The 27,394-nt window shown below is 32.5% G+C and overlaps 1 protein-coding gene across 5 annotated transcripts; it reads left to right on the top strand.

Annotated features, from left to right (window-relative positions):
• The first annotated feature begins 7,979 nt into the window (after nt 1-7,979).
• On the top strand, nt 7,980-21,376 carry LOC107425056 (uncharacterized). 5 transcript variants are annotated; one of them, XM_016034992.4, is made up of 22 exons: nt 7,987-8,924; nt 9,276-9,390; nt 10,259-10,359; nt 11,240-11,331; nt 11,704-11,839; nt 11,991-12,059; nt 12,211-12,312; nt 12,592-12,690; nt 13,499-13,609; nt 13,976-14,182; nt 15,181-15,288; nt 15,400-15,495; nt 15,581-15,637; nt 15,887-16,033; nt 16,122-16,181; nt 16,393-16,497; nt 16,914-17,075; nt 17,427-17,500; nt 18,175-18,298; nt 19,590-19,681; nt 20,616-20,736; nt 20,818-21,376. In XM_016034992.4, the coding sequence occupies exons 1-22, from the start codon at nt 8,241-8,243 to the stop codon at nt 20,965-20,967; spliced, it is 3,012 nt and encodes a 1,003-aa protein (XP_015890478.3). In that variant the 5' UTR covers nt 7,987-8,240; the 3' UTR covers nt 20,968-21,376. The 5 variants fall into 5 exon arrangements, 3 of the variants coding, with proteins under 3 accessions (XP_024935429.3, XP_024935423.3, XP_015890478.3); XR_003058063.3 differs by lacking the exon at nt 20,818-21,376 and having other exon boundaries at nt 7,981-8,924; nt 18,183-18,298; nt 20,616-20,663; XM_025079655.3 differs by lacking the exon at nt 16,393-16,497 and having other exon boundaries at nt 7,984-8,924.
• The last annotated feature ends 6,018 nt before the right edge of the window (nt 21,377-27,394 follow it).

The following is a 27,394-nucleotide window of genomic DNA, read 5'->3' as shown; positions in this document are numbered from 1 at the left end:
AGCAATACGAAGTATGAAGGGGTCAAATCTATGAGGGAGCATATTATGTTACTTTTCTCCTATTATAACAAGCTTAAGGACCATAAGATGGATATCGGTGAGGAATACATTACTTACACTATAATGAGGAGCCTTCCACCTTAATTTGATAGCAATATGTTAAACCTTAATACAAAGGATGAAAGATGTAGTGATGAGACCCTCCAGGATCTCTCGGATGGTCCTGCTTGGTGAAGTCCCACTGGAAAAATCTCTAGAGGATATCTAATGGAACCTCACTTTAAATGTGGACAAAACGAACACAAGCAATATCGAATAATATCTCAATATATATATAAAACCAGCTAACTGTATGGACCTAAGGGAACGAATTTATATATTAATAAAATGTGAGATAAGATATCTCAGTGTTTGAAATAACAAGTGGTGTGCAAGATAGACTACCGGCTAATTGCCTGGACCTAGGAGAACAAATTTAAAACAAATAAAACATGAGATAAGATATCTTAGTGAATGGTAAAGTGTAATAGGAAAATAATACTTTATTTCTATAAAACATTCTCTCAAGACCTCTCGTTCCACTCTTTTGAAAGATTCCCATTTAAAAATCATTTCATTAAACCCAAACTTATACCCCAAGTCAATATCATAAAATCAAATGGTTATTAAAATATTATAAACTGTTTTAATCATAATATAAGTATTGAGCATAAAATGATATAAACACAATTTCACAACATAATTATGAAAATGCAGTAAAAACCATAAATATCAGAAGAACACATAATAAAACCAGAATCATGAACAGTGTACCATACGATATACCTAGCATTGTCAAGCAGTGTACGACGTCCTGAAACACTACCGAACAGTAAAAGAAATAAAACTTGTGGGAAAACCCACCTCATAACCCTTAGCATCCCAAGGCGATGTGGCAATATAAACCTGTGGGATGATACCATCCTTACTGCCCGTGACAATATTAAACTTGTGGGATAAACCCAACCTCATGGTACCCTGGTAAACTCATGCATTATAATATAATACTGATCCGAAACACTGGTATTATATGGTACATTAATTCAAAATAAACAATATAGTATTCATAAAATAATCTTATGAGATCATACTTTTTCAAACAGTACTATATTATAAATCATAATTTAATATTCAAACTCAACTATTTATTTAAATATTTCAAAATTTTAAATTATCATTTCATGCTAAAACTAGAAATATCACAGTGAAATATATATCACCATAAATCAATTTTAAGCACATAAAATTATAAAATATTTGATCACGCTTAAAATCATATAATTTTCAATTTGCTTTTTCAAATCAATTATTTTCCAAAATGATTTAAAATCTCAATTCCAATACCAAGATATTTAAATGCCATAAGTCCAACCATTAGAATTGGAAACTATTTAAAATATTGTCAAAAGTCATATAAAATGATAACACATAGATATAAAAACAAAAATTTATATATGCATAAAACAAACATTTCAATTAAATGGTATATATATAAAATATTCAAACCAAACCACATATATATTATACTATATACCCAAAACATTTTAAAATAATATAACCACTCACTGTACTGTAGATGCTTACCTCTACTCTTTTGTAGAATCGCCTCCAGTGATGAGAATCCGCCCAAGCCTGCACAACCGACAACCCACTGGGGTGCTGACCCGATACGGATGAAGACAGAGCCGATCACTAAGGCTCAAGCTAAGAGATTTAAGGACAACTTGGCTGCTTTAATCCAGGGAGTAATTATTCTCAAAGGGGCTTGTCAATGCTCGAAGATATAAGACCCGTTTTAAGCATCCAAGTGATAAAGGCTGAAACAAACCCGGATAGCTGTTTTCATGCAAATATGGACTCCAGGCAGCAAGAAATTGTTCCAACATTTTATGGGTTCAATGAATATCATTAAGAGGTTATGGAATCAAGTCAAGGAAGCTTCAAAGGCAATTAAAATAGGCTTATACGGACAGCAAGTAAATTTGGCCGAAAATGTGATGTTTAGCCACTAACTTTGACTGTTCTTCTTGTTCAAGCAAGTTTGACCTATTCCAATCAAGAGGCAACTTATGGAAATCATTATTAATCATATTTGTCATCCTACATGGCATATGGAAGCTGATTTGGAGCCCAAACAAGCTGGAGGTTGGTCAAAGTTAGCTTACTTAGAAAGATAGTAAATTTGTTTCCTAATTTGATTTTGCCTTTTTGTTTTAGCAAAAATTAGTCTTTCATTTGGTTTCTATTTATTTATTTTCTAGACAAATCAACTTAGGAAAGTTATTATTTTATTATTTTCATTATAATTTAATTAATTTCTATTTTAAAATTAAGGAATTAATTAATCCAAAGTAGATTAGGAAATGAGGTGATTTTCAGCCATCATTAGAATTCCTATTTTATGTGGTAGGTTTTACCTAGTTAATTAGGATTTTATTTTATTACTTTTTCGCCTATTTAAGGGCTTGTTTTACCAATAATATTCAGTACATTATTCATAATGAAAATTAATTGTGAGATTGAATTTCTCTTTGTTCTCTTTGAACACTTAAAATACCATTAGGGAGTGAGTGTTTTAGTTTTGACTTATTAATAGGATATCCATCACCTATTGTGGCATCTTCATTATACCAAGGTTTCTAATCATAGGTTGGTTAGGGGTTGAGATCAATTCATTAAAATCTGAACTTAATTGAGATCTGGACTAATATAATACCGGTTTAGGTGTATGTCGTCCTAGGTTTATATCATTTGGTGTCAAAGCTAAAATTTTGTTCAGATTTTATCTATCTTATTTGCTTTATTTTGTTTTATGTTAATCTGTAATTTTAGCATTAGGTTAAGGTTGCTTATATCATCATACACGTTCTGCATATTATCAAAAAAAAAAAAAAAATTTCATTTCTAGTTAAATTAGGTTTTCCTAGTTTTACCGTATTTTTTTTGTTTCCTAGTTTGTTGGTTGCTTTCATCTTTGTTCCTAGTAATTTAGTTTATCGTTGATTTTTTTTTTTTGCTCTTTTGATCCTAAATATTTGCATTCATATATTCAAAAAAAAAAAAAAAGAAGGAAAAGAAGTGTGTTTGCGGCAACATATATATAAATTTACCAAAAAAAAATTTGCAAATTTGTATTTTGTGTTGGTGGTCACCGGTTTGGTGGTTTTGGGTGTTGGAATTGCTATTTTCGGTGTTGATCTTTGCTACTGGAGTTGTTTTACATTTTGTGAGGGAAAAAAGAAGAAGAAGAAGAAGAAGAAGAGTCGAACATATAAAAAAAAAATGCAGTTTGTTGAATTTGGAGTTTGATTTGTTTGCTAGAAATTGTTGGAGCTGCTAAGTTGTTGCATATTTATTCATTATTTGGAGTTGCTGGAACTTTATTTGGATTAAAATTAGTTAAAATATTTGATACGAAAACTTGAATTACAAAGAACAACAACCAACAACTAATCTATATTTTTGTTCAATTTGATTCTTGTTCGTGTTTGAATTTCTTTTTCTAAATTTTATTTTTAAACTCTTAATTTCTTACCATCTGGTTGAGTTCTTATTAGTTCCAAAAATTCATTTGTTAAATTGTCTTATTTTTGCTTAGAAAAGCCGAGAATTAGGTGTTTAAAAATTCACTTGGTATTGCTTACTTTTTTGCTATTGTTTTGTTGATAAGTTTAATTAAAATATACTTGTGATCTAATTACTGTTTTGTGGGTGTTTTAATTAGAACTTTTAAATAATTTTTTGAGTGAAAAAATGCAAGAGAGTGTAAGCTTCAAAGAGGGTAAAAGCCGAAACTAGTGTGCAAATACGAGTGTCGAGACCTTGATTGAGTGAAATACGTAAGGGAGTGAATTTGGTGAGGTCCCATTTTATTTTTGTGTTATTCATACTAACATGGCAGATTCAAGGGTGAGAAGAGGAGATCCACCATTGATAATTAATGAAGAAGATTCCGTAGGATTCAAAGGAGATTCCCGAGCTATAAGGAATGGAGATAAGCACACAAACATGAGGGCCGTCTTGGAGCAATTAGAGTGGATAAATGCTCAATTTGATCACTTAAATCAAAGGATGGATAGGTTAGAAACATCACAAGAAAGGATGAATACAAGGTTTGATGCTTATGGAGGCCGAGGGTGATTTAGAGAAGAATTAGGGGAAGATAATTTTGAAGATGACTTGGATAAGGGGTTTGATGACATTTTTGAACCTCAAGGAAGGCCAATCCGTGGGAGACCAGCAAGGAAGGAAGATGATGATCTTGAGAATATTAAGGTCAACATACTGCCTTTCATGGGAAAAAATGACCCTGAGGCTTACTAGAAATGGGATGAGTGTATAGAGATGATATTTGATTGCAATAACTATTTGGAGGCTAAAAAAGTTAAGTTGGCAGCAATGGAATTTGGACATTATGCACTCCAATGGTGGACTAATGAGCAAAATCCCCGAAGGAGAGTAGGTGATGAATTGATTACTACTTGGTGGCAAATGAAAGGAGCCGTGAGGAAGCGAGTTGTACCGACTCACAACCATTTATTAAAATCACCCAAACAAATCTAAGGGGTAGACAAATCATTAGAATGAATAGTTTGATCCCATAATCTTAGACAATCATGGAAAAGCCTATAACCATAAACTAGAAAAATCTTACATTTCACATTATTCAAAAAACAAAAGAAATTAATCAAATTTACTGAACATTGTAAATTACTAATCTGAAATCCCTAGTTCCGTAAAATAGTAACGCCTTCAAAAAGGCCTATTACATCCATCACAGTGACATAGTTAAAGTGCAATCTTTGACAAAGGCGATGGAAGCAGAATTTTGTTGCTTTAGTCTCATCTCAAATAAGTATATTATTTAAAGTGTTTATGTCAAAAACAAGCATTCAACAAAGCTTTAATTGTTAGATGATTCCTTAACCTTTAACAATTCCATAATAAAATTATCGTTGAGCCCATGTAGGCTGAACAAAAATAGCTTCCATCCCAAAAAACACAAAAGATAATAATTCAACCACTTCAACCTTTTGTAAATTTACCTCCTTGAAAACAACAAAGTCATTCCCTTTGTGCTTCTTAGGAAAATATGGCTGGAAATAGGGATCATGTTTTAACCTAATATTACGTTTATACACCTTTGAAATCTTAGCCATACTTTGATTTGGTTCCACTATTTCATCATAAGTTATTATTTTTAGAGAAGAACTAACAAGGTTCTTTTTGGACTTGAATAGAAGCAGTAATATCTAGAAAAGAGGTTAGAAAAGAATTATATAGAGCTAGGTTTTGATTAATAAAGTCCATCGTGTGTTCTCTTGCCAAAAATATTCAAAACATTAAATATATTTTTACTAAACGAAGGGACATATTTCCTTTGAAAAGTGTGCAATCCAATTGAATAAAACCCACCAAACTAGGATGTCCCAAGATGACATGATCTTCACCTAAGAGTTTGTTACATGCCTTATTCAAATTCTAAATGCCTTCTTAAATAATACATGTTCCTTTATCCACTCCTTTTCTATGCATAACATAATCGAAGGATTCTGTTTTTGAATTTGAAAAAGAGCTCTTTAAATTCAAAATTGGAGTATCATTATCTTGATTGCTAGATAATGTTCCAAGAGATGTTAGGTTGATGATCGTGAAGTAACATTAGCTGATTGAGTAGCTCTAGAAAAAAATATTTTCCTTCATGTAGAATATGGTAACCATAGTAGAAACAAAGGTAGTAACCTATTAACAAATATGAAGTACAAAAAGGAACAATAACCTTAGAAAAAAGCTTTGTTTTGACAGTCTATTATTATTAGCCTTTGGTTTGATGAAACTAAAAGGCCGAAGATACTCAGCTCTTAACCAAGGACCAAAAAGCTTAATATTAGATTGAGCTTTTGGTAGTTTAGCTTAGCAATAACATGTTTCATGACCTATTTTACCACATGCAAAACAAAATAAGACAATTTCTCAAATTTAAACTCCACGCTAGAGGATCCTGACTTTCCAATTCAGCCATAACCCCAGTAAGAGATGTTTAGATGAAGGAAAGACAATCCTAATGTTTACAGTCTTCAAACCACTACTGTCAGGTCCACCAATTTCAACTTCGTGAACCGACCCAACAAAGTTCTCAATCTTTTCTGAAACTTGCAGAATAAGCCATTCAAAGATAGATTATGCACTTGCATTCAAATGGAAGTTTCTTTTAAAATCAATTTCTAAATATGCAACTTCAGCCTCCCATTGCTTTAAGACTAACGGCTGACCATTAGAACTCCATTGCTTTAAGACTAACAGTTGACCATTAGAACTCCATGGTCCTTTTCTCAAAAAACAGCTAGCATTACATTAGTATTGATGGCACAATGAGATAAAAGCTTTCCAAACAAACTGCTATGAAAATTTTCCAACAACTCTTTAAGAACGACCACATAAATATCAACAATGAGGTTCATCCATCCCGATTGACAACATATATCATCCACAGGGCAATATGGATGATTAGCAAGAGAAAATGAACAAAAAATGAAAAAAAGAAAAAGAAAAAAAAGATGATTAGAAACCGAAAGATAGTCTAGATAGGAAACAAGAGACCAATGAAAGGCCCAGAGAGAAAACTCTAAAAAAAGTCTCGAGAGATCCATGGTCCAACTTAGAAATATCTAACTTGCGAACAACTAATCCATTTTTTCTGCACAAATTCTCAACTGATCCCTCTTTTCTGCACAAAGCTCTCAAAATGCTCATGATGAAATCAAACTGTCTTGAAACAAAAAGGCTAGAGATTATTATTTAAAACTTAGTTGTTATCCAAAATGATTAAAATAGGATGATGGTTTGATTCAGGTTTTGGAAAAATCGCTAATAATAGTTTTAATAAACATTTTCCTCCATTTAATATTGTCATAAGCTTTCTACTCTATCTATCTCTTAAGCTTTATCCAATCTTTCTATAATATAACATGCCCCATTCAACAATTGTTTCCAATTTTTCCTATATATATATATATATATATATGTTTTCATAAGCTTTATCAAACCTTTCTATAATACGACATGCCCCATTTGACAATTGTTTATCCCAAGTCTATCATAATACAATAACTAATCTAACCATTAATTAAAATAGGAATACTATTACTAGTATTGAGGCAGGACCTGGTCTTTCTTTTATTTCTTTTTAATAGGCTTTGTTCGTTTTTTAGCCTATAAAATTAAAATGAAATAATGTTAGTGATAAATTTATTTGTTTTAGCAAGTTCAGTAGATCCTTTGACTTTTTTTTTTTTAACAATTTTTATATCTAAATTAACTTGAATAGGATGACTAAAAATTGTTTATTGTGATTCGAATTTTCAGTAGGAATGAAATACTCAAAAAGACTGTAAAATTAAAAATACATGCAAAAGCAAATAAAGCATCCGAAAAGGAGTCGACAGATCACACGCAAAGGTCGCAGACTCGTGAACGTTGTTGGTAAAAAGCGTCAACAGGTGGCTTATAGGTGGGAGTTCTGTTCTATCAGCTGCGGTGCCACTGCCACTCCTTGCGTAAAGCAACCTCTAGGCTACTTTATTCCATCGTTCAGGCTCTTGCTTCAGCTTCATGATTTACTAGTATTTATTTACTATTTTTTAGTAAATAATTCTTTGGAAAAAAATTTTGGACAATTTTAAAATAATAATTGGTTCTTAGATTTTTAAGAATCCAATCACAGTCTAAATATTTTCGAATCATATTTAACCCATATTTTAATATTTTCAGAAGCTAAGAGCTGTAACTTCAAATTAATTTTAAATTTTGATGGCATGGATTTGTTTCCTTTTATGGTTAGAGTCATTCGGATGGAACACACACACACACACACCCGCCTCACAGGGACATTGGTCAAATGGTCCAATTGATACAGGGTGACATAAGCCAAGCAGCACAAGAACCACGTGAGGTCGTCCACTTCTAATCCCCGCTTGCTCGCAAAGTTCAACTCCTTTTTCGCTTTTCAAGTTTCAACTTTGACTTCCATCCGTCATTCCCAAGCTCGCTCACTCCCACCGTGACAGCCAAAGCTCTTCTTCTTCCTGCCTTACCTCTTCTTCTTCTTCTTCTTCATATGTACGAATTATCTCTCTTTCTCTTGCTAAGTCTCTAAATGCGCGTTCATGCAAATCCTTTGAAAACTGCTTTCGATTTCCGCAATGTCTGCATTTTCGCTACACTTTCTCACCATTTCTCAGCAATTCAAGCTCTCATTCCCATCATCTTCCAATCTTTTCTCCCCGTTTTCAACGCCTTCTAGAAGGTTCACGCCGCTCACGCCACCTTCAATCCTCTGCAACTCTGCTCATGGAGCCAAGCCCTTGCGAGCTTCCACTAGCGAACCGGCCTCTGCCCCGTCGGAAATCGTAGTGGAGAACTCCGACTCAGAAGATACCACCGTGTTCGTGATCCGTGCTCGGAACCGTATCGGCCTCCTCCAGGTGATTACCAGGGTGTTCAAGGTCCTCGGTCTCCTAATCGACAAGGCCAGCGTGGAATTTGAGGGCGAGTTCTTCGTCAAGAGGTTTTTTGTCACCGACTCGCACGGTAACAAGATTGAGGATGAGGAGAGCTTGAAGAGGATCAAGAGCGCATTGACGGATGCGATCGGCGGCGACGAAGGCACAGTCTCAGTTGGCCCTGCAACGAGAGGTGTGGTGGTGAGGAGGCCGGGGTTAGGAATGGCGTCGGAAGAGCGGAGCGCCAAGGCGGAGAGAATGTTTGCATTGATGGATAGGTTTCTGAAGAACGACCCAATTAGTCTTCAGAATGATATTCTTGATCACGTAGAGTATACGATGGCCAGGTCGCGTTTCAGTTTCGACGACTTTGAAGCATATCAGGTACTTTGTAGCGTATCAGTTATTTCAAATCAATAACTATTTGAAATATAAAATGGTAAGCAAGGACCACAATGTGTGAGAATGTGTCAGAGCTGGCGTCGTTGCCAGAAAGAAAATGCGCTAATTTACTTGGTTTTGAATGAGAAAATGTTTGTTTATGTACTATACAAATCATTATTATTACAGTCTTGAATTTATTGAAATTTGCTCAAACATGTGATTTTAGTTACATGAGATGCTAGTACAGAAAAGGTAAAGAGAACCTTATCTAAGATGCTTGTTTATTTAGTGATCATTCGATTTATGTCTCAAGAGTTAGCATCACAAGTTTAGTTTATGTGGTTCCTGTAGGCCTTATCACATAGTGTAAGAGACCGATTGATTGAACGCTGGCATGATACTCAAATTTACTTCAAGAGGAAAGATCCTAAGCGCATATACTTCCTTTCACTCGAGTTTCTTATGGGTACTTATGTGCTTTCTACGAATTCTTTATTAATTCTCTATTGACGTATGGACGATTATTTCAATTCATCAATCTTTTATAACCATTTTCTGCTATATGTAAAGTTTTTTTGCTGTATTTTGAGTTATATATTCTTTTATAAGCATATTAATGCATCAATCTCAGGGTCAATCATTTTGATCAAAATAATAAAAGAGTGTGTTTAATTCTTTGGGATGTCTCATGTTTATGCCAATTGAGGGGCTTCATATGGTAAATTGCTTCAAAATCTCCCGATTGTCTGTCTCGTCGTGTGTCCCAAAAAGAAAACATAAATGTTCATGTTCTTTACCTGCTATAAAGTTGAAGCACTTGATGCGAATGGTGCATATGGTTTTGTCTTCTTCCTTGATTATTCGTTCTTTCTTCTTATTATTATTATTATTATCATCATTATTATTATTATTTTCTTTGTCCACCTTTTTATCATTTTCTTTGAACATACAATATCCTTCATGGCCTTCTGGTTTGTCATCGTGTATGTGTTGTCTTACCCATATGGTTTCACATTCTCAATGTGCACATTCATAATGTTTCTCTCCTTGTATTAGTGTCATTGTTCTGCAAAATCATTCTCCTTATGATGGATGATCCTAATCTTGATTCTGTAATTTTTATATATTGCATGGGATTTGGGATCACAAATATAGGTTGCATGTTAATTGGTTCTATCTACTTCCTATCCTAGATATCTTCCCTTTATTCCACATGTATTGTATCGATATTTGAAACACCTAGCTGCTTAGACTTGTGGTCTTATAAAAAATGTTTCTGTACTTTCTTATGATAAGGTTGTGGCTGTAACAATATATTGTATTTCAAATCTCAGGTCGTTCCTTGTCAAATAGTGTCATCAATCTTGGTATCAGGGACCAATATGCAGAAGCATTAAGCCAGCTTGGTTTTGAATTTGAAGTTTTGGCGGAGCAGGTTAGTCTGACAGCTGGTTTTGTTCCTTGCTTTTTCTTTTGAAAAGAAGTTCAATGAAACCAAGGAATTGTCACTCATGATTTTTTGAATATACTTTCGGGAATATCTGGTTAATTTTGGCTGTATTTGATTCACACTACTTATGATTATTTTGCCTACTGTATAGATTTTGGGCAGGGAGACATACGTGGTCAAATTCTTGCTTTAATTTCCTTTATAAGCAAAAAGTTACTTACAACTTATGTGGTAATCACCCTTACGTGCTCACTTTTGTGTGTGCATGTGCAACTTGCATGCCTGTTGATGAATTTCCTACAGATTGATCTTTTAAATGTCACTCTCTTTATTAACCCAAACAAAAAGTAAACATTCGTAAATCCTTAAAGCTTCAATATTTCTGATCTCTATTTTCATTCCTTTGTGCCAAAAAGAAAATACTTCCTGGGGGTTACAGGAAAAGAAGAGGCAAGTGTGAGAAGGATTACCTTTGCCAAAAAGTCCATGTTTTCTGTAGTTGCAAACATGAAATAATTTGAAGGTCTATGTACAAATAGAATAGAAAAACAATAAAAATTGCTTTTGTCCAATATTTTGATTTTTCATGTCTTTGGTTTGGTATCTACTTTTCATCAAAGAAATGTGGCATTGATGTAAAATTCTATAATTACTAATAATTCTCCAATGAAAAATCAGAGCTCTGTACGTGTGTGGGTATGCAGTATGAGTATCATGCTACTAAGTATTAACTTGAAAAAAATACCCTAACTAGTTTCGATTGTAAACTACAAATTAATGCACTCCATTCATGTATTACTAGCTTCATATGTAGTTTCCTTTATTATTGTTTTCATGCATCTACTATTTGTCATTATGTTCAAAGGAAGGAGATGCTGCCCTTGGAAATGGTGGCCTAGCTCGTCTTTCTGCATGTCAAATGGATTCCCTAGCAACTTTGGATTATCCTGCCTGGGGGTATGGCTATTCTATGTTGAACTTGATAGATTTCAGTTCGTAATTTCTTCATCTTTTTTTTGGTTATCATTGATTATAGTTTGGTGGTAACTTTCTTTCTCCAAGAGTGGAAAGTCTAGGATTAGCCCCTGGACCCTCTTACCTGACCAGCACTGCATATATTCATTCAGAATAAAAAGGACATGCTCCTAAACATCCAAAGTTGCTACAATCCCATAATTCGAACTTTTAAGTTTTATGTGTATCATTTTACTTCTAATTTTTTAGTGGTTGCATTTGTAGTGGTTTTGGGAAACTGAATTAATTGATCAGTATGTAATTTTACATGCTATTGTTATAATAGTAATTTACTAATTGTTTTATGTTTTGCAGTTATGGACTACGGTACCAATATGGATTATTTCGCCAGGTCATAATGGATGGCTTCCAGCACGAGCAACCTGATTACTGGTTGAACTTTGGAAATCCATGGGAGATAGAGCGGATTCATCTGACATATCCAGTGAAGGTTTGCAAGTACTATACACCTTGTATCCTCTCTCTCTCTCTCTCTCTCTCTTTTCTGTTTCGTTCTTTACTGGTATCTTCTTTAACATTGCCTTACCATCCCTTATTTCTTTAAACATCCATTTCTAATCTCTATTGTATGGATTGATAAGTTCTATGGGAGTGTTGAAGATGAAACTTTGAATGGAGAAATATATAAAGTTTGGATCCCTGGAGAAATGGTAAGGCAATGAACCTTTTTAAATGTTCGTGCTTCCAAGTAAATCCTTTGAATCATTTAATTTTATATCGCAGAAGATGCTTTTTGTCTTTTAAAAACTTCACAAATATAGTTATTCATTTAAGCTAAATAATTTTTGTTCATACTTCTAGGTTGAAGCTGTAGCTTATGACAATCTGATTCCTGGTTATGGAACAAGGAATACCATTACTCTTCGCCTCTGGGCTGCTAAACCAAGTGATCAATATGATATGGTAAGTTTAGTCCATATTCAATTTTATGCAAATGTGCAAATCAAGCCTAAATTGTGCTAAGAGGTGCTAACAATTAGATATATTTATTTTATTGCTCCTCAAATCTTTGCCAAAATATGTGGTTGAGTGTTTTTTCTCTGTTCAGTTCCATGGATGGCCATGGATTTTGTTATTCTAGAATTTTCAATTCAGGTACAAATGGAGAATTGCTACGTGGTTTTTGCATTTTTTGAAAATTTGGAAAAGCTAACTTTTCTTCGCAACATATCTCATATGTAGGAGTCTTATAATACTGGTGATTACATCAATGCTGTTGTCAGTAGACAGAAAGCAGAAAGTATAAGTAGTGTTTTGTACCCTGATGACCGCTCTTATCAGGTTGGTTTGTTATCTTTTTGTCAACTTATATTTTGTAGTTTGAAAATTCTCTATCCTATATGAGAAGATAGGTGTGGTTTCTATTATATTAGAGGCTACTTTTGTTAATATTATACAATACATTAGACATTACATTTTGTTTGGGACGAAAAATGATACAAGACATTAGTGTATCACAGATTACAATGTATCACACGATGCATGATATATTTCGTATTGACATGTAAAATACACCAATAAATACAACATGCAAAAATTTATAAAAAAATAGGCACCAAAAATTTTTTGTCATCTAATGATGAAGATTATGAAGGCATAAAAAATGAAACATTTATTAAAATACGAACATTTAATTGTTTAGGAAGTTTATAGAACCTTTATATTGATTTAATAACAATGTGAATAGTTTACTCTCCTGATGTTTTTACTAATTTTTAAGATGGATATTGTACAAGGATTATGAAAATATGCATATCTTTAACACCTATTATATATTCGTTCCAACTCTCAACTCTCTTTTCTAGATTCATCGATATTGAATCAATCGAATGCACTTCTAACACTTGTTCCACTTTTGGAAGATGTTATGCATAATGAAAATATGCTCCCATAGATATGTTATTTTTAATTTATTATAGTTAGAAAAGTATTTCTGATGAAATGCAACACCTTAAAAAACATGATACACTTTTCATAAAATGCTGCATGTTATAATACACAATTTGTCAACCATTAGAATGACTTGCTTTACCATTGCTTACCCATGTAGTGATATTTCTCTCTGTTGTCTTACATTTCTTTTTTGCAGGGAAAGGAACTGCGGTTGAAACAACAATATTTCTTTGTGTCGGCATCTGTACAAGATATAATCCGTAGATTTAAAGATGCTCATAGTAACTTCGATGAGTTTCCGGAAAAGGTACTAATTCAATGTTTCTTATTTTTACTTATTTGTATTGGACAGCTCATTAACTGCAAATGCAATCATTCTATTGCATGATAATTAAGTTGTTTCATTTGCTTTCTGAAATGATATTTTATTATGTTGCTGGTTATTAAATATTTATGGCTTCAATTTATAACCTATGATGTAATCATGTGTGGAAATTTCATGATGTCAACCCTTTTTGTAATCTTTGTGACACCATGGTTTTTAGTCCATATATTTTAGGATCTATATGTTTTTTGTTTTCTATGGAAATCTCTTTCGGTGATGCAGTTATACTAATTTCAATTTGCCTTCTTTGTTCTATTCTCTTAGAGTATGTTTATTTCTCCTATTCAGGTTGCTCTGCAGCTTAATGATACCCATCCATCACTTGCAATAGTTGAGGTCATGAGAATTCTTGTTGATGAAGAGCATTTGGATTGGAATAAAGCGTGGCACATTGTTTGCCAGATATTCTCTTTTACAACACACACAGTAATAGCTGAAGGATTGGAAAAAATCCCTGTTGATTTACTGGGCAGCCTTCTCCCCCGGCATTTACAGGTGTGTTTCAGATATAATTCAATTCCATATAAATAGCTTGGCCTACTTTTGTTTCATTTTTATTAAGGATGAATTTTAAAAGTGTGTTTAACAATAGCACTTTAGCAGTAATATCTTTTTTCCTGCAGAATGTATACTGATATCTTTTCTTGGAAAAGTTTTATTTATTTATTTATTTATTATTATTATTATTATTTTATTTTATTTTATTTTTCTTTTGGTCAGGCTTACAATATTTTCTAAACTAATGGGGAGGGGGCATGACTCCAACCCACAACCTAAAGGAGTGGGTGTGAGAGGCTTATCCCTAGACCAACTTAACCTGTTGAAGAGTTGTTACTTTATTAATTGTTTTTAAACAAAATTGAGTTGTAGTTTTTTGAGATTCTTGTTAAACTCACACTTGTCTGTTTGCTTTGGTACATTACCAAGATTTTCTTTAGGAATGACCAAACTGCAGGGGTAAGGGATGCTCTCTCCACCCCGTGTCTACCCAAAATTTTGTCCCATATCCCCATGCAATTCCTGTTTCATATTAGTTGGGGTGGGCATATGTATTTCGTGGTGGGGAAATAGGTTCCCCATTTTTGCCATGTTTCCTTGCTTATAATTTAAATACGTATAAAATATTATCATGTTAATTTCAAAATATAAAGATAGAACATTGTATTCAAACATAATGTAAAAATGTAATATTTTATTTGTAGTATCATATATTCAAAAGTAAATATATACATATAAATGTAAATACACAAACACATTTGATGTATTTATGTATTGGGGTGTGTTAGGGGTGGAAGTATAACACCTGCTCCTCCACGAGAACAAACTTCTCCATGATAAAACTCCAAAACCAACACTAAAGGTTGGACTTTGCAGGGAATTTTGGCATCCCTAATTGTCTTTCCATCAAATTTTTATGTTACTTTAAATGGTTATTTGAATTGTAGTTTTAACAGTAATTTCCTTAAGAGAGTTTCTTAAATTGCTTTCTCCAGATTATGTACGAAATAAATTTCAATTTCGTGGAGGAGTTGAAGAAGAAAATAGGTTTGGATTATAACCGACTTTCCCGGATGTCAATTGTTGAGGAAGGTGCAGTAAAGGTATTTATAATGCTTATAAAAGATTCTTATTGCTTATGAAGCTTATTTGAGCATTGTTTGCTTTTCGTATGAAGAAAAGTGAGTTGTTCTTATCACCATTTGATTTGACAGAGTATTAGATCGGCAAACCTGTCAATTGTTTGTTCCCATACTGTGAATGGTGTTTCAAGAGCACATTTGGAATTAATAAAAGCAAATGTATTCAAGGTAATATTTATTAGTCATTTTACCTTGTTAAGATTCTTAACTTCACCCTACTCAATAAAATCATCTGAAACCTCTGCATCAATAGGACTTCTATGAGCTGTGGCCTCAGAAATTTCAGTACAAGACAAATGGTGTTACCCAGGTAGGAAGACTTTGTATCTCCTACCTATTAGTAGTTACTTGGTATATATTCCTTTGTAATTGAATGATCTTTGTGTTTTCTTCAAGAAGAGAAAAAGAAATTCAGAACTGACCTTTTGCACATCGGTAGCTGAAGCTTAAAGTTGTTAAAATTTTTGCAACTGATATACATTTCCTTTGGATAATCTACTGTTTGTTGCAACTGATATACATTTCCTTTGGATAATCTACTGTTTGTGTTATTTCTCAGCGTCGCTGGATTGTGGTTAGCAATCCCAGTCTTTCTTCTCTTATTTCAAAATGGCTTGGAACAGAAGCCTGGGTCAGGGATGTTGAGCTTCTTACTGGACTCCGTGAATATGCAGCAAATCCTGATCTACAACTTGAATGGAAGATGGTACTTCCTAGCTGTGATGTTGCTCCAGAAGTAAAATGGATAACATGTTGTAGATATTTGCTTATTGTATACATATATCATGCTGCAGGTTAGGAAGGTAAATAAGATGAGGCTTGCAGAATACATTGAAGCAATGAGTGGCTTGAAGGTTCGTTTAAAATTTATAGCACCTTTCTTTTTTTGTGTTTTTTTTTATATATTTATATTTCTATTTTTTGGTTTTTTGTTTTTATTTATTTTATTTTATTATTTTTTTCCTCTTCAAATAGATATAAACTTTCAATATTCACATTTTTTTTAGTATTTGCTCGTAGAAGCATCTTAGTGATCTTAATGGTACTGTCTCACTCTCAATGCAGGTCAGTTTAGATGCAATGTTTGATGTGCAGATAAAGCGAATACATGAGTACAAAAGACAGTTGCTTAATATACTAGGGATTATCCATCGGTATGATTGTATCAAGGTGAATGTTATTTGCTTTGGGTGAAAACTATTATCAGTAGCTGTAATATTAAACAAACTAACAAAAGTCATCAGTTGCCTCTTTTTTTTCTAGAACCTCAGTGTGATTGCAATTTCTTTCCCTTATTTTGCTCGTCTCTTTCATCATCTTGTCACTGAAATTTAAATCAAGAAGTTTACAACCACACCACCTGTGGCTACCATTTTGGACCTTCCTTTTCATGTCACTAATCATTTAGGAAACCTAAAATCTAATCACCATGAGCCCATTAGTCATTCTGACTTATCTAATGTCATCTTAAGAATCCTGTGTGTTTGGATGGTGAATGTGATTAGAATAGGCGTTGTACTATAGAATAATTTTTTTCTCAAGGACCCATCTGTTTTTAGCTTGTATTTACCTTCACTTTGTTACAGAATATGGAGAAGAGTGACAGAAGAAAGGTTGTACCTCGTGTCTGCATAATTGGAGGGAAAGCTGCTCCTGGATATGAGATTGCAAAGAAGATAATCAAACTTTGGCATGCTGTAGCTGAAAAAATTAACAATGACAGTGATGTTGGAGATCTTCTAAAATTGGTAGGAGAAATCCTTTCTACCTCCTCTTCCTCTTCTCTTCTCTGCTTTCTTTGTTCTTTATTTTTTTATTTTTTTATTTTTTACCCCCTCTGGTCCAGAGGCCTGTGGAGTGAGGACTGCTATACCATTGCTTCTCATGCCAAAACTCGTGACCCTGTGGATATTATCCCATCATCCCAAGTTTTTGGTCAATTTTTAGACTTTTACCAGCAAAGCTAGCTAGTGCCTATACTCTTCTCTTTGCTTTACAGCACTATTGATTGAAATAATGAAAGTGATGTTTTCACACCAGCACTTTCACAATGATTTGGTTTTTGATGTTACCATGACTAATTTTCCTTCTTGTTCCAGGTTTTCATTCCTGATTATAATGTATCTGTTGCTGAATTGGTGATACCAGGGGCTGATCTTTCACAGCACATAAGGTTTGTTATTCTGTAGCATGCAGATTGATGGAACTCATGTTTTCATTTTCAGCTATCTTGAGTTGATTTCTAAATGCATTTTAGTATCTTTGCCCACATTAAGTTTTGACTCACACTTTCAGATTTGTTGCATAAATTACATTATTCTGGTGAAAATATATGTATATATATATATTGGTAAATCTGGTGAAAAAAAATAATAAATATATGATACTTTGATACCATGATTGTAAAGCTCTTATATATGGTGCTATGAAATATGAAGTTATCCTATTGATGGTTACAATAGATGCATTTGTTCAAGTTATTTCAATGCTTCTTTCTTGTGAATTTCAAGTGAATTTTTGTACACTATGCTGGGTTCTTCTTTGTTGTGGTGCTAATGCTCTATAATTAAGTTAAATTTTTGATAACCTTTAAAATTAATTGCACTGGCCTTGTGAATTCTGAGGTGTTTCAAGTCTTCGGTTTGAAAACTTGAACAGAGGGCTAATATGCTCTGGCATAGTCTAGCCACCAAAAACAAAACTTTTAAGTTAAGATTAAATGCATTTTAAATATATGTAGCCAAGGATGGGGACCCAAAAATAGGCACTGGAAGACATTAAGAGAGTTCACACTTGCATGATGGCATGAGAATCTATGAACATTGCATAACAGGTAGTTACATGCAGCACTGCAGGAAACGAGGCTTCAGGAACCGGGAGCATGAAATTTCTTATGAATGGATGTCTACTCTTAGCTACAGAAGATGGTTCAACAGTTGAAATTATTGAAGAAATTGGTGTAGACAACATGGTAACTGTCATATAAACTTCTTATAAACTTGACTACTATAGGTCTTAGACTCTCTCTAAAGATAATGAGGATATGGCATGTGCAAAAATTAACCTTCTGGAAGAATAAAATAGAATGGCTGAGAAAAACTTGTATAAACTGAAAATAGATTTATCTCAGCTGAATGAGATGATGGGAATTGCTGATCAAATTCAACTTCTTTAACTTTGCATTAGCTTAGTTATACCCAATGTCTTTAATTACTCTCCCTTTTCAAGAAGGGAAATGATATATACATCAGATAAATTTTAAAAAACCTCTTGGTAGTTAGGAATTACGAAAATGTCAATCTTTAAGAGAACGTTATTGGTAAAACTGCATCAAATCTAAATAAGGCCACCTCATTCTTCCACCAATTTCTCTAACTAGGAAGTTGTGGATATCTAGAATAACAAAGAGAAGTAATGTAGGGGAAGGTGCAAATGAATACAAATATACCATTTTTTTTAAGTCATTTAATAGCAATTCTTAGGTTTGTAAAGTGCAGATGAATACAATATACCAGTTTTTAGTCATGTTTAATAGGAAATCTTAGGTTTGGAAATTTTGCTTTATGTCTTTCTGTGGTATAGGTATTTTGTAGCATTGCGATGTTCAGTTATTGAATATATTGCTTGGTATAGAACTGATATAGATGATACCATTGACCAAAGGCCCTCAAGAAACCATATGAAAATCCCTTTTTCTTATTATTATTATTGTTGTTATTATTATTATTAAGCTTGATTTGCTCTCAGTTTGCAAAACTTTTCCATTTGAATAAATGAAACTAAAGTGGTGGCCTCTTCCCTGAAAATGACAATGCAAACATTTAAGCAATGAAACTTTATACTTTGTTCGTATTAGCTGTTAGATATAGAATTGGACAATGTAAGAAAAATGTTCTTATAGATTAAATTTTCTTTAGGATGTAAATAACTTGGTCATACTGAACCAATATGGATATTGCAGTTTGCAAACATTAATAATTCTAGTAGACAAAATTTTCTTTAAGATGCCAAAAAGTCTGTGAGAAAGGATACAAACAGCTTAGAGTAAACTGAAAATTAGATGTCCAATGCTTCTGAATTTACCCTACTGTGCGGTATTTTATTTTGTGGAGCATCTAGGTTTTTTTGTAACATTTTCTACATATGTTGGTATATAAATCATTATGTGCTTGTGATGGTGTTTCATAAGAAATAACCATCAAAGGTATAACTACCAGCAGTAACACAATGACAAGTTTCTGATGAAGTTTTTCTTTCTACAGTTTTTGTTTGGTGCAAGGGTGCATGATGTCCCTGTATTGCGTGAAAAAGGAGTAGACCTTAAAGTAAATCTACAATTTGCTCGTGTTGTAAGGTGTGCAATTTGCTATTTTCCTTTTTCACTTCACTGGTATCTGGTCATGATCATTCCATACAATGTTTCATAAATGGTCAAGTCTACTATACTAGGAAATTAGCATCGGAATCTGGTTTGACTTGCAGCATGAAAGTTACATTATATTGAAATATTGTGTCTTCATGAACAATTTTTTACAACCTTTTAACTAGAGAAACAAGAATGGTTACAGTGATACTAATGTGTCAACGTTCTAATGATCCTGATTGAATAATATTCTTGCCATGGGACATGTTTGAATTTGAATGGAAAGTTCAAAACTGACTAAAGGGAATTTGTGAGGGATCTTGTCAATGCTGTTGTATATGTTCTTCTCAACCATAAGATGCTTTAATCATTTCAAAATTTATTAAAAATAGTCCTTTTATGCTCAATTGTCTGGTGACAACGGGTGACAACTTATTTTTGTCTTCTTGTCATGATGAATTTGTTACAGAACTTGGAATGTTAAAAGTAACATGTTAGTGCTGTATGATATGATGGAATGTAATATGAAATATCTTTTGTAAAGATTCATTTAATGTTGTTTCTTAGAATTTACGTTGCCAATGTTGTTCTTGCAGTTTTAGTGGTCTATATAAACATGCCCTTCTTTTTCCATCCCTACCTCTCTCTCTCTCTCTCTCCCAAAATTTTATTGAAGAAAGGGTAATGTCTATGAATGAAACTAATTCTAAGCTGTACCACAATTTAGTTAGTTCCAGGTTAAAACCAGATAGGATGAATTGGCTAGAGAAGCATTTGTTAGGCTTATGTATGTGATAACCAGCAGTATGCTACGTTTGTGTCTTGTCTAGAGTTTCTTCAGTTAACTATATGATTCATTTTTACACCTTGTAAAAACAAGCTGGTGGTTTCCTGAAATTGTAAAATTCTTGTATACTATGTATAGGATGGTTCGAGATGGTTATTTTGGCTTCAAAGACTATTTTAAATCACTATGTGATACTGTGGAGGTTGGTAAGGACTTCTATCTCCTAGGTTCTGATTTTGGAGGCTATCTCGAGGCACAGGTAATCTGACTCCAACGGCAAGCAATTATGCTATACAAAATAATGTAGTATATGATTTAACTTGATTGAGTATGATTGCAGGCTGCTGCTGATAAAACGTTTGTTGATCAGGAGAAGTGGACTCGAATGAGCATTCTTAGCACTGCTGGCTCAGGAAGATTTAGCAGTGATAGAACAATAGAAGACTATGCAAAGACTTGGGGAATCGAACCATGCCGGTGCCCTTTTTGATCATTTGGGATATTCCAGTAGTTCTGTTAGTGAGAGGGGTATATGAAGGCCTTCTCGTGTTCTAATAATGTTAGTATAGAAGCAACCAGGCAATCGGTATATAGATTTGTTTGTAATTCCACGGTGCCCTTTTTGATCATTTGGGATATTCCAGTAGGTCTGTTAGTGAGAGGGGTATATGAAGGCCTTCTCATGTTCTAATAATGTTAGTATAGAAGCAACTAGGCAATTGGTATATAGATTTGTTTGTAATTCCAAATGTGATGCTGAAAGTCTAGAAGGAAATTTAATTTTAAGGGTGATAGTTGAGAAGTTCGAATGTCTATGTTGTTTACGTGAACAATGTCGAATTGATCAGGGTTTAAACTGTGTACTTGAAGAATAATTTTCAACTAATTTGTTTATTTCATTTTGAATATTGCTAAAGTTTTGCTCACACCATTAATAGAATTAAAGGTTTCGTTATGTGTTTCTTAATTTAGTTGGTAAAGATACGTTCCTACAATAAATACTTGGATGGATAATAATGATCACACGCTGAAGTTGCCCTATTATTAAAATAGGCAATGGTCCCCGTACTTCATGAACGCCAACTCATTGAATAAAATGATAAGAATAGCAAGATGTAACATTCTCACGTGGGTTTTGGTGATTTCGATGAAATTTTCTTCGATGAGGAGAAGTTTGGTACTCGACCATGTGATAGTATTAGAATGAAGATTTGTACACAGTTCCTCAGTGGATTAAAGGGTCTTTCTTTATATGGTCAAACAACAGAGAAAGTCGGGCTGTAGTCATCTCGAACGTACTTTTGTTAGTTTGGATTTTCTTAAGTGCTTGTCACCATCATATTGTTTCACTCTACTGGCTGTTGGGTTGATGATTGCCCTTTATAGTTGTAATTTTCAGTTCTCCGATTGCGAGGAAAGGAAACTTTACAAATTTGATAGGCCTGGCAATATATTGTATTAAATTGTGTTTATGTCGTGTTGTATCGTGTTCGTTTGAAATTAAATTAACTTAAATATTATCTGTTAAACTTTAATGTGAAAATAGATAAATCTGAAACCATTCGATAAATTCTCGTGTAACGTGTCATCCAACTCGTTAATCCATTAATAATAAATATAAATTTAAAAATTTAATTTCACTTTGATTTAAAATAATAAAATAATATTTTTTAAAAAAAATTACAAAGGTTCTTATTTACTTTTAGATTTTTTAAAAATTAAATTAAAAAAATAAATTAATACATGTTTAACAATAAATTAAGTATTTTTAATATTATAAAATTTATGTAATTACCAAAATATCCCTTTTTAATGGATCTAATGGGTTTATCGTGTTTTACCCGTTAATACATGTTAATTTATTGGGTCTTATTGGGTGACACCGACATAGACCCGACATAATATCGTTACTCCAAATCTGTAAATTATCGTGTGGGTTCGTGTCGTATTATCGTGTTGTATAGGATTTTACTAGGCCTAAAATTTGAGCAAAAAATGGATGTTTGTTGAAAACTATGACAGAATGGTGGAAAAAGCTAGGCAATGGAGTCTTGAGTTAATCATGCTTGGAGGTTCTATAAGAAGATGCAAAATTGTCGTAAAAGTCTTAACTTTTGGAGTAAAAATTGGAGAGGCGACGTAAAACCTGCAATTTTTATAAATTTTAAAATAGGAAGTTTTAAATGTTTATAGAATCTATTTAGTATGAATAACTTTGCAAATGTTTTTGTGTGATATTGTTTGTAATTAGAAGAAAAAACAATTTTTTCTTTACCTATTTGAAATTGAAATGCAATAGGGGCATAATTGCTTCTTAACTTCTAATTTTTTTATATTATTTATTTTCATATGACTATAATCTAGACTTATTGAGGTTGAAAGGATTGTACAAATAGCTCCATAGGATAGGTGATGATGACTTTAACAATCATTGAGGATAGTTTTGGGGTTAGTCTATGTAAATGGACTAATAACCAAATGAGTTACCTATAAAAAAAAAGTTTTGGAATAAACTTTTCATAGAATTTGAAGAATTTAATTTTGAAATTTTTTAGAGAAAGTTATAATTGTTTTAGTAGTTATAGCTATAGGTAGACATGACTTTCAAATTTGAATGGGTTTTGGAGTTAAAGCTGGATCCAAAAATTTGTAGATCCAGCGTTATTTTGGATGGATGATTTTTGACTTAAAAAAAGGGGTTTTATTTTCTTTTTAAATTATCCATACTTATACTAAAAGTGTGAATGTTGGGTTACAATATTTTAGCCCAAAAAAAAAAAAAAAAGAATGTTGGGTTGCTATTTGTAACTTTGCTATTTGTCGAATTTTTATTATTATTTTAAAATAGGTCTGGCAACGTATCATGTTAAGCTGTGTTCGTATCGTGTTATATCATGTTCGTTGAAACTTCTTTGACTTAAACACAATCTATTAAGCTTTTGTATTAATATATATAGCTTCAAACCCATGTAACCTATTATTCAACTCATTAACTCATTGAGCACATGTATCAAAATTTGTTTAGATATTAAAATGATATAATGAAGCCTTTTTTTTTTCTTTTTATTAAAAAAAAAATCAACTGGAAGTGTTTGTTGATAAATAAACATCTAAAAAAATAAAAAAATAAAAAAACAAAGAAAAGCATCCACATATTAAAATTCCACATGCATTAATATGTCAATTCAAAATATTACAAATTAAATTCATATAAATTATCCATCATAATTATTATGGAATATACATTGTCAATTTAAAATATTCAAAAATTACTAACCAAGCTATCATTTAAAATCCAATATAATTATTAGAAAATAATAAATCTAAAACAATTTATCATTATTTAAAATTTTATATAAAATTAGTTTTAGAATAAAATTATTTTATTATATAAAATTACATAAATATCCTATATATCAACGAATCTAATGGTTCTAAATCATTATCAATTATTTTTTGGTCTTATAGAGTGATACTAATACAAATATAATCCAATATTATAAATTTAAATTATAAATTATCATGTCTAGGAGTAATAATATATTGGCTAAGTTTGATGCTTTATGTTTAGGCAGTTTGCTATGTGGGAATGAGTGATGCACTTCCTAAATAGTTTTATAGCATGTTCATCACTTTAGGAATGTCAATGGGGCAGGGCGGGACCGATTTTTAAAATTTCATCCCTGTCCCTATCTTCATGGGAAATTTTCTATCTGTCTTCGCGGTTTCCCCATTTATTTATAGGCAGGACGGGGAGGGGAATTTCCCAATCAGGAACGGGGTGGGATGGTTTTCCACTTTTTTTAAAAAAAAAAAAAATAATTGATATAATTTTTTTTGAGAATTTTATATAAAAAAAAATTTTCTTTTATGAATAAAATGGTTGAAATGTTACAAAAATACAACAAAATACATCAAGGTGATGTCGGTGGCCAAAGTTGAGGGCTTAGTATTAGGGCTTCTAAGAAAAGAAGAAAATGATGTTTTACATAAATGAAATTATATAAAAATATATATATATATACCGTATTGGGTTTGGGCCGGAATTTTTATTCCCCGAACTCAGTCCATCCTTGATTCGGGTTTTAAACCTTTGCCCCAAGCCCATCCATAATCTCGATTTTTTGAGTGGGGCGGTGCACTTTGGGTATCAGCCTGTTCAGGACAAATTGTCATTCCTACATCACGTACTGCTTCATGAGCCACTTGTTAGATTGCCTATGCCACCTATTAGAAGAATTGTTTGGCTTCAAGAACATATGTTTAAATTCTCTATATAAATGCATATATTCCTACAAAAATTGTTTTGACAATCATCGCAAATCTCTTCTATCTCACAATCAATTTTGTAGTGAAAAGTGATGAGAATTCACCTGTACCCATACAAGCGACAACTTGCTAGGGTGTTGATCCTATACAGTTGACAACCGGGCCAATCACTAGGGCACAAGCCAAGAGATTTAAGAACAACATGGCTGGCTTCATACAAGGAGTTATCAATTCTCAAAAGGGTTTGTCAATATCCGAAGATTCAAAGGCTGTTTTAAGCATCCAAGTGGTGAAGGTAGATATGGACTTGGATAGCTAGTTTAGTGCATTTGTGGACTCCGGGTAGCAAGAAATGGGTTCAACATTTCTTGAACTCAATTAATATCACTAAGAGGTCATGGAATCAAGTCAAAGTAGAAGCAAAAGCAACCAAGGAGGCCATTTGCGCATGGAAGACATTTTTGACCGAAAATGCATCTTTTGCCGCTGGGATTGAAGTATCTTGATGATTAAGCTCTTTCTCTTTGTTCCAATAAAAGAAAACATATGGGAATCATAATTAATCTTATTTTTCATCCTACATGGCACATTGGATCTGATTTAGATCCTTTACATGCTGAAAATTGGTCAAAGATAGCTTAATTGTCAAACTAGTCAATTAGTTTTCTAATTTGAATTTAACTTTTTGTTTTAGGAAACTATCTTTTATTTTGGTTTTTAATTAATTGTTTGCGGGACGAATTAACTTAGGAAAGTTGATATTTTATATTTTTGTTGTAAATTAGTTAATTCCTAATTCAAAACAAAGGAATTAATTAATCCAAATTAGTTTAGGAAAGTCATGAAATTCGGCCACATCATGTTTCCTTCACTATGGGCGAATTTTACCTTTGTGTTTTAGGATTTTAGTTTTGTGACTTTATCCTATTTAAGGGTTTATTTTTCAATGAGAATACAATTTAGAATTTTTACAGAAAATAACTTGTGAGAAAGAATTCTCTTTGTTCTCTTTGAATGCCTAAAACAACATTAGAGAGTGAGTGTTTTAGTTTGACTTATCAATAGGATATCCATCACCTATTGTGGTGTCTACGATATACCAAGGTTTCTAGTCATAGGTTGATTAGGGGTTGAGGCTACCATAAGAACTTGAACTTAATTTTTTGATTTGGGCTAATATAATACGGGTTTAGGAGCAAGTCGACCTATATTCATATCATTTGGTATCAGAGCCAAGATTTTGTTCAGGTTTGATCTATCTTATTTATTTTATTTATTTTTGTGCTATCCTGTAATTCTGATATTAAGTTAATATTGTTCTTAGTTCATACACGTTCTGCATGAAAAAAAAAAAAAAAAAACAATTTGTTTCCTAGTTAAATTAGGTTTCCTTGTTTTACCGTATTTTTGTTTTCCAGTTTGTTGGTTGGTTTTCATTATTGCTCTTGTTAATTTTGTTTATTTTTTATTTTTATTTATTGTTTTAATCTTAATTATTTGCATTCATATATTCAAAAAACAAAAAAAAAAAAGGAAAAAAGAAGGATTTGCGGCAACATATTGCAAACTCACAAAATTTGCAATTTGTGTGGCCACGGGGTTTGAGCTTGTGTTTGGTTTGGAATTGCAGTTTTTGTACTGTGTTGTGCTGCTGGAAATTGTGTTTACATCATTTTATTTGTGATATAAAAAAAAAGAACAAAAAAAAAAAGAAAAAGAAAAGAAAAACCAAAAGCCGAATAAAAAAAAATTGTAAAAGGCCAGTTTTGAAGTTTGAAAGGTTTGAATATTGTTTGCTTGAGAATTGTTGGAGTTGCTGCTATTTCATTCAATATTGGCTGCTGGAAATTTGAATTTTGAGTGCTAAAATTTTTTAGATTAAAATTGGTAAAGAATTCAAACAAAAAAACTTAAATTACGAGAACTACGACCAACAACTATTCCATATGTTGTTCAAAATTGTTCTTGTTCGTTGTTGAATCTCCTTCCTAAATTTTTATCCTTAAATTTTTTATCTCTTAATATTATGGTCTGCTCCTTATTAATTTCAAATATTGATTGTTGATTTACTTTATTTTTTGTTAGTTAGGCCGAGACTAGGTTTTGTCAATATACTCGGTATTTGTTTGTTTTAGTTTTTCGTTTTGTTGATAAGTTTTTAATTAAGGCATACTTATGATCTAGTTGTTGTTTTATGTGTGTTTTGATAAGAACTTTGAGAAATTTTTGTGATTGGAAAAAAGAAAAAGCGTGTGAGCTTAAAAGAGGGTCAAAAAGCCGAAACTAGTGTACAAACACAAGTCTTGAGACCTTGTTTGAGTGAAACACGTGAGGGAGTGAATTTAGTGAGAATTTTTGTGTTATTTATACCACAAAAAATATAAAAATACATGCTTATTATGGAAAAAATTACACCTTTTAAAGTTAGCAAATAATCTCTTCCAAATTTTCAAATTTTCACAAAGTAAAGCTCTCAAAAAGGCAGATAAAGTTCTATACAACAAAAACATTTTTAAATAAGCATCTTTATGATTCATGACCAGCAATGGTTTCTTAGTCAAGATAGCTTTATTAACATCCCCAAAACTCAAATAAAATTTTTTATTTTTCTTTTCCTTTCTCACTCACGGATTCATTGGATTTTGCAT

Source organism: Ziziphus jujuba, chromosome 1 (genome assembly GCF_031755915.1).
Source record: "Ziziphus jujuba cultivar Dongzao chromosome 1, ASM3175591v1".
Classification (NCBI taxonomy): Eukaryota; Viridiplantae; Streptophyta; class Magnoliopsida; order Rosales; family Rhamnaceae; genus Ziziphus; species Ziziphus jujuba.
The sequence above is the reverse complement of the archived record's forward strand: the minus strand, read 5'-3'. Positions and strand labels throughout refer to the sequence as shown.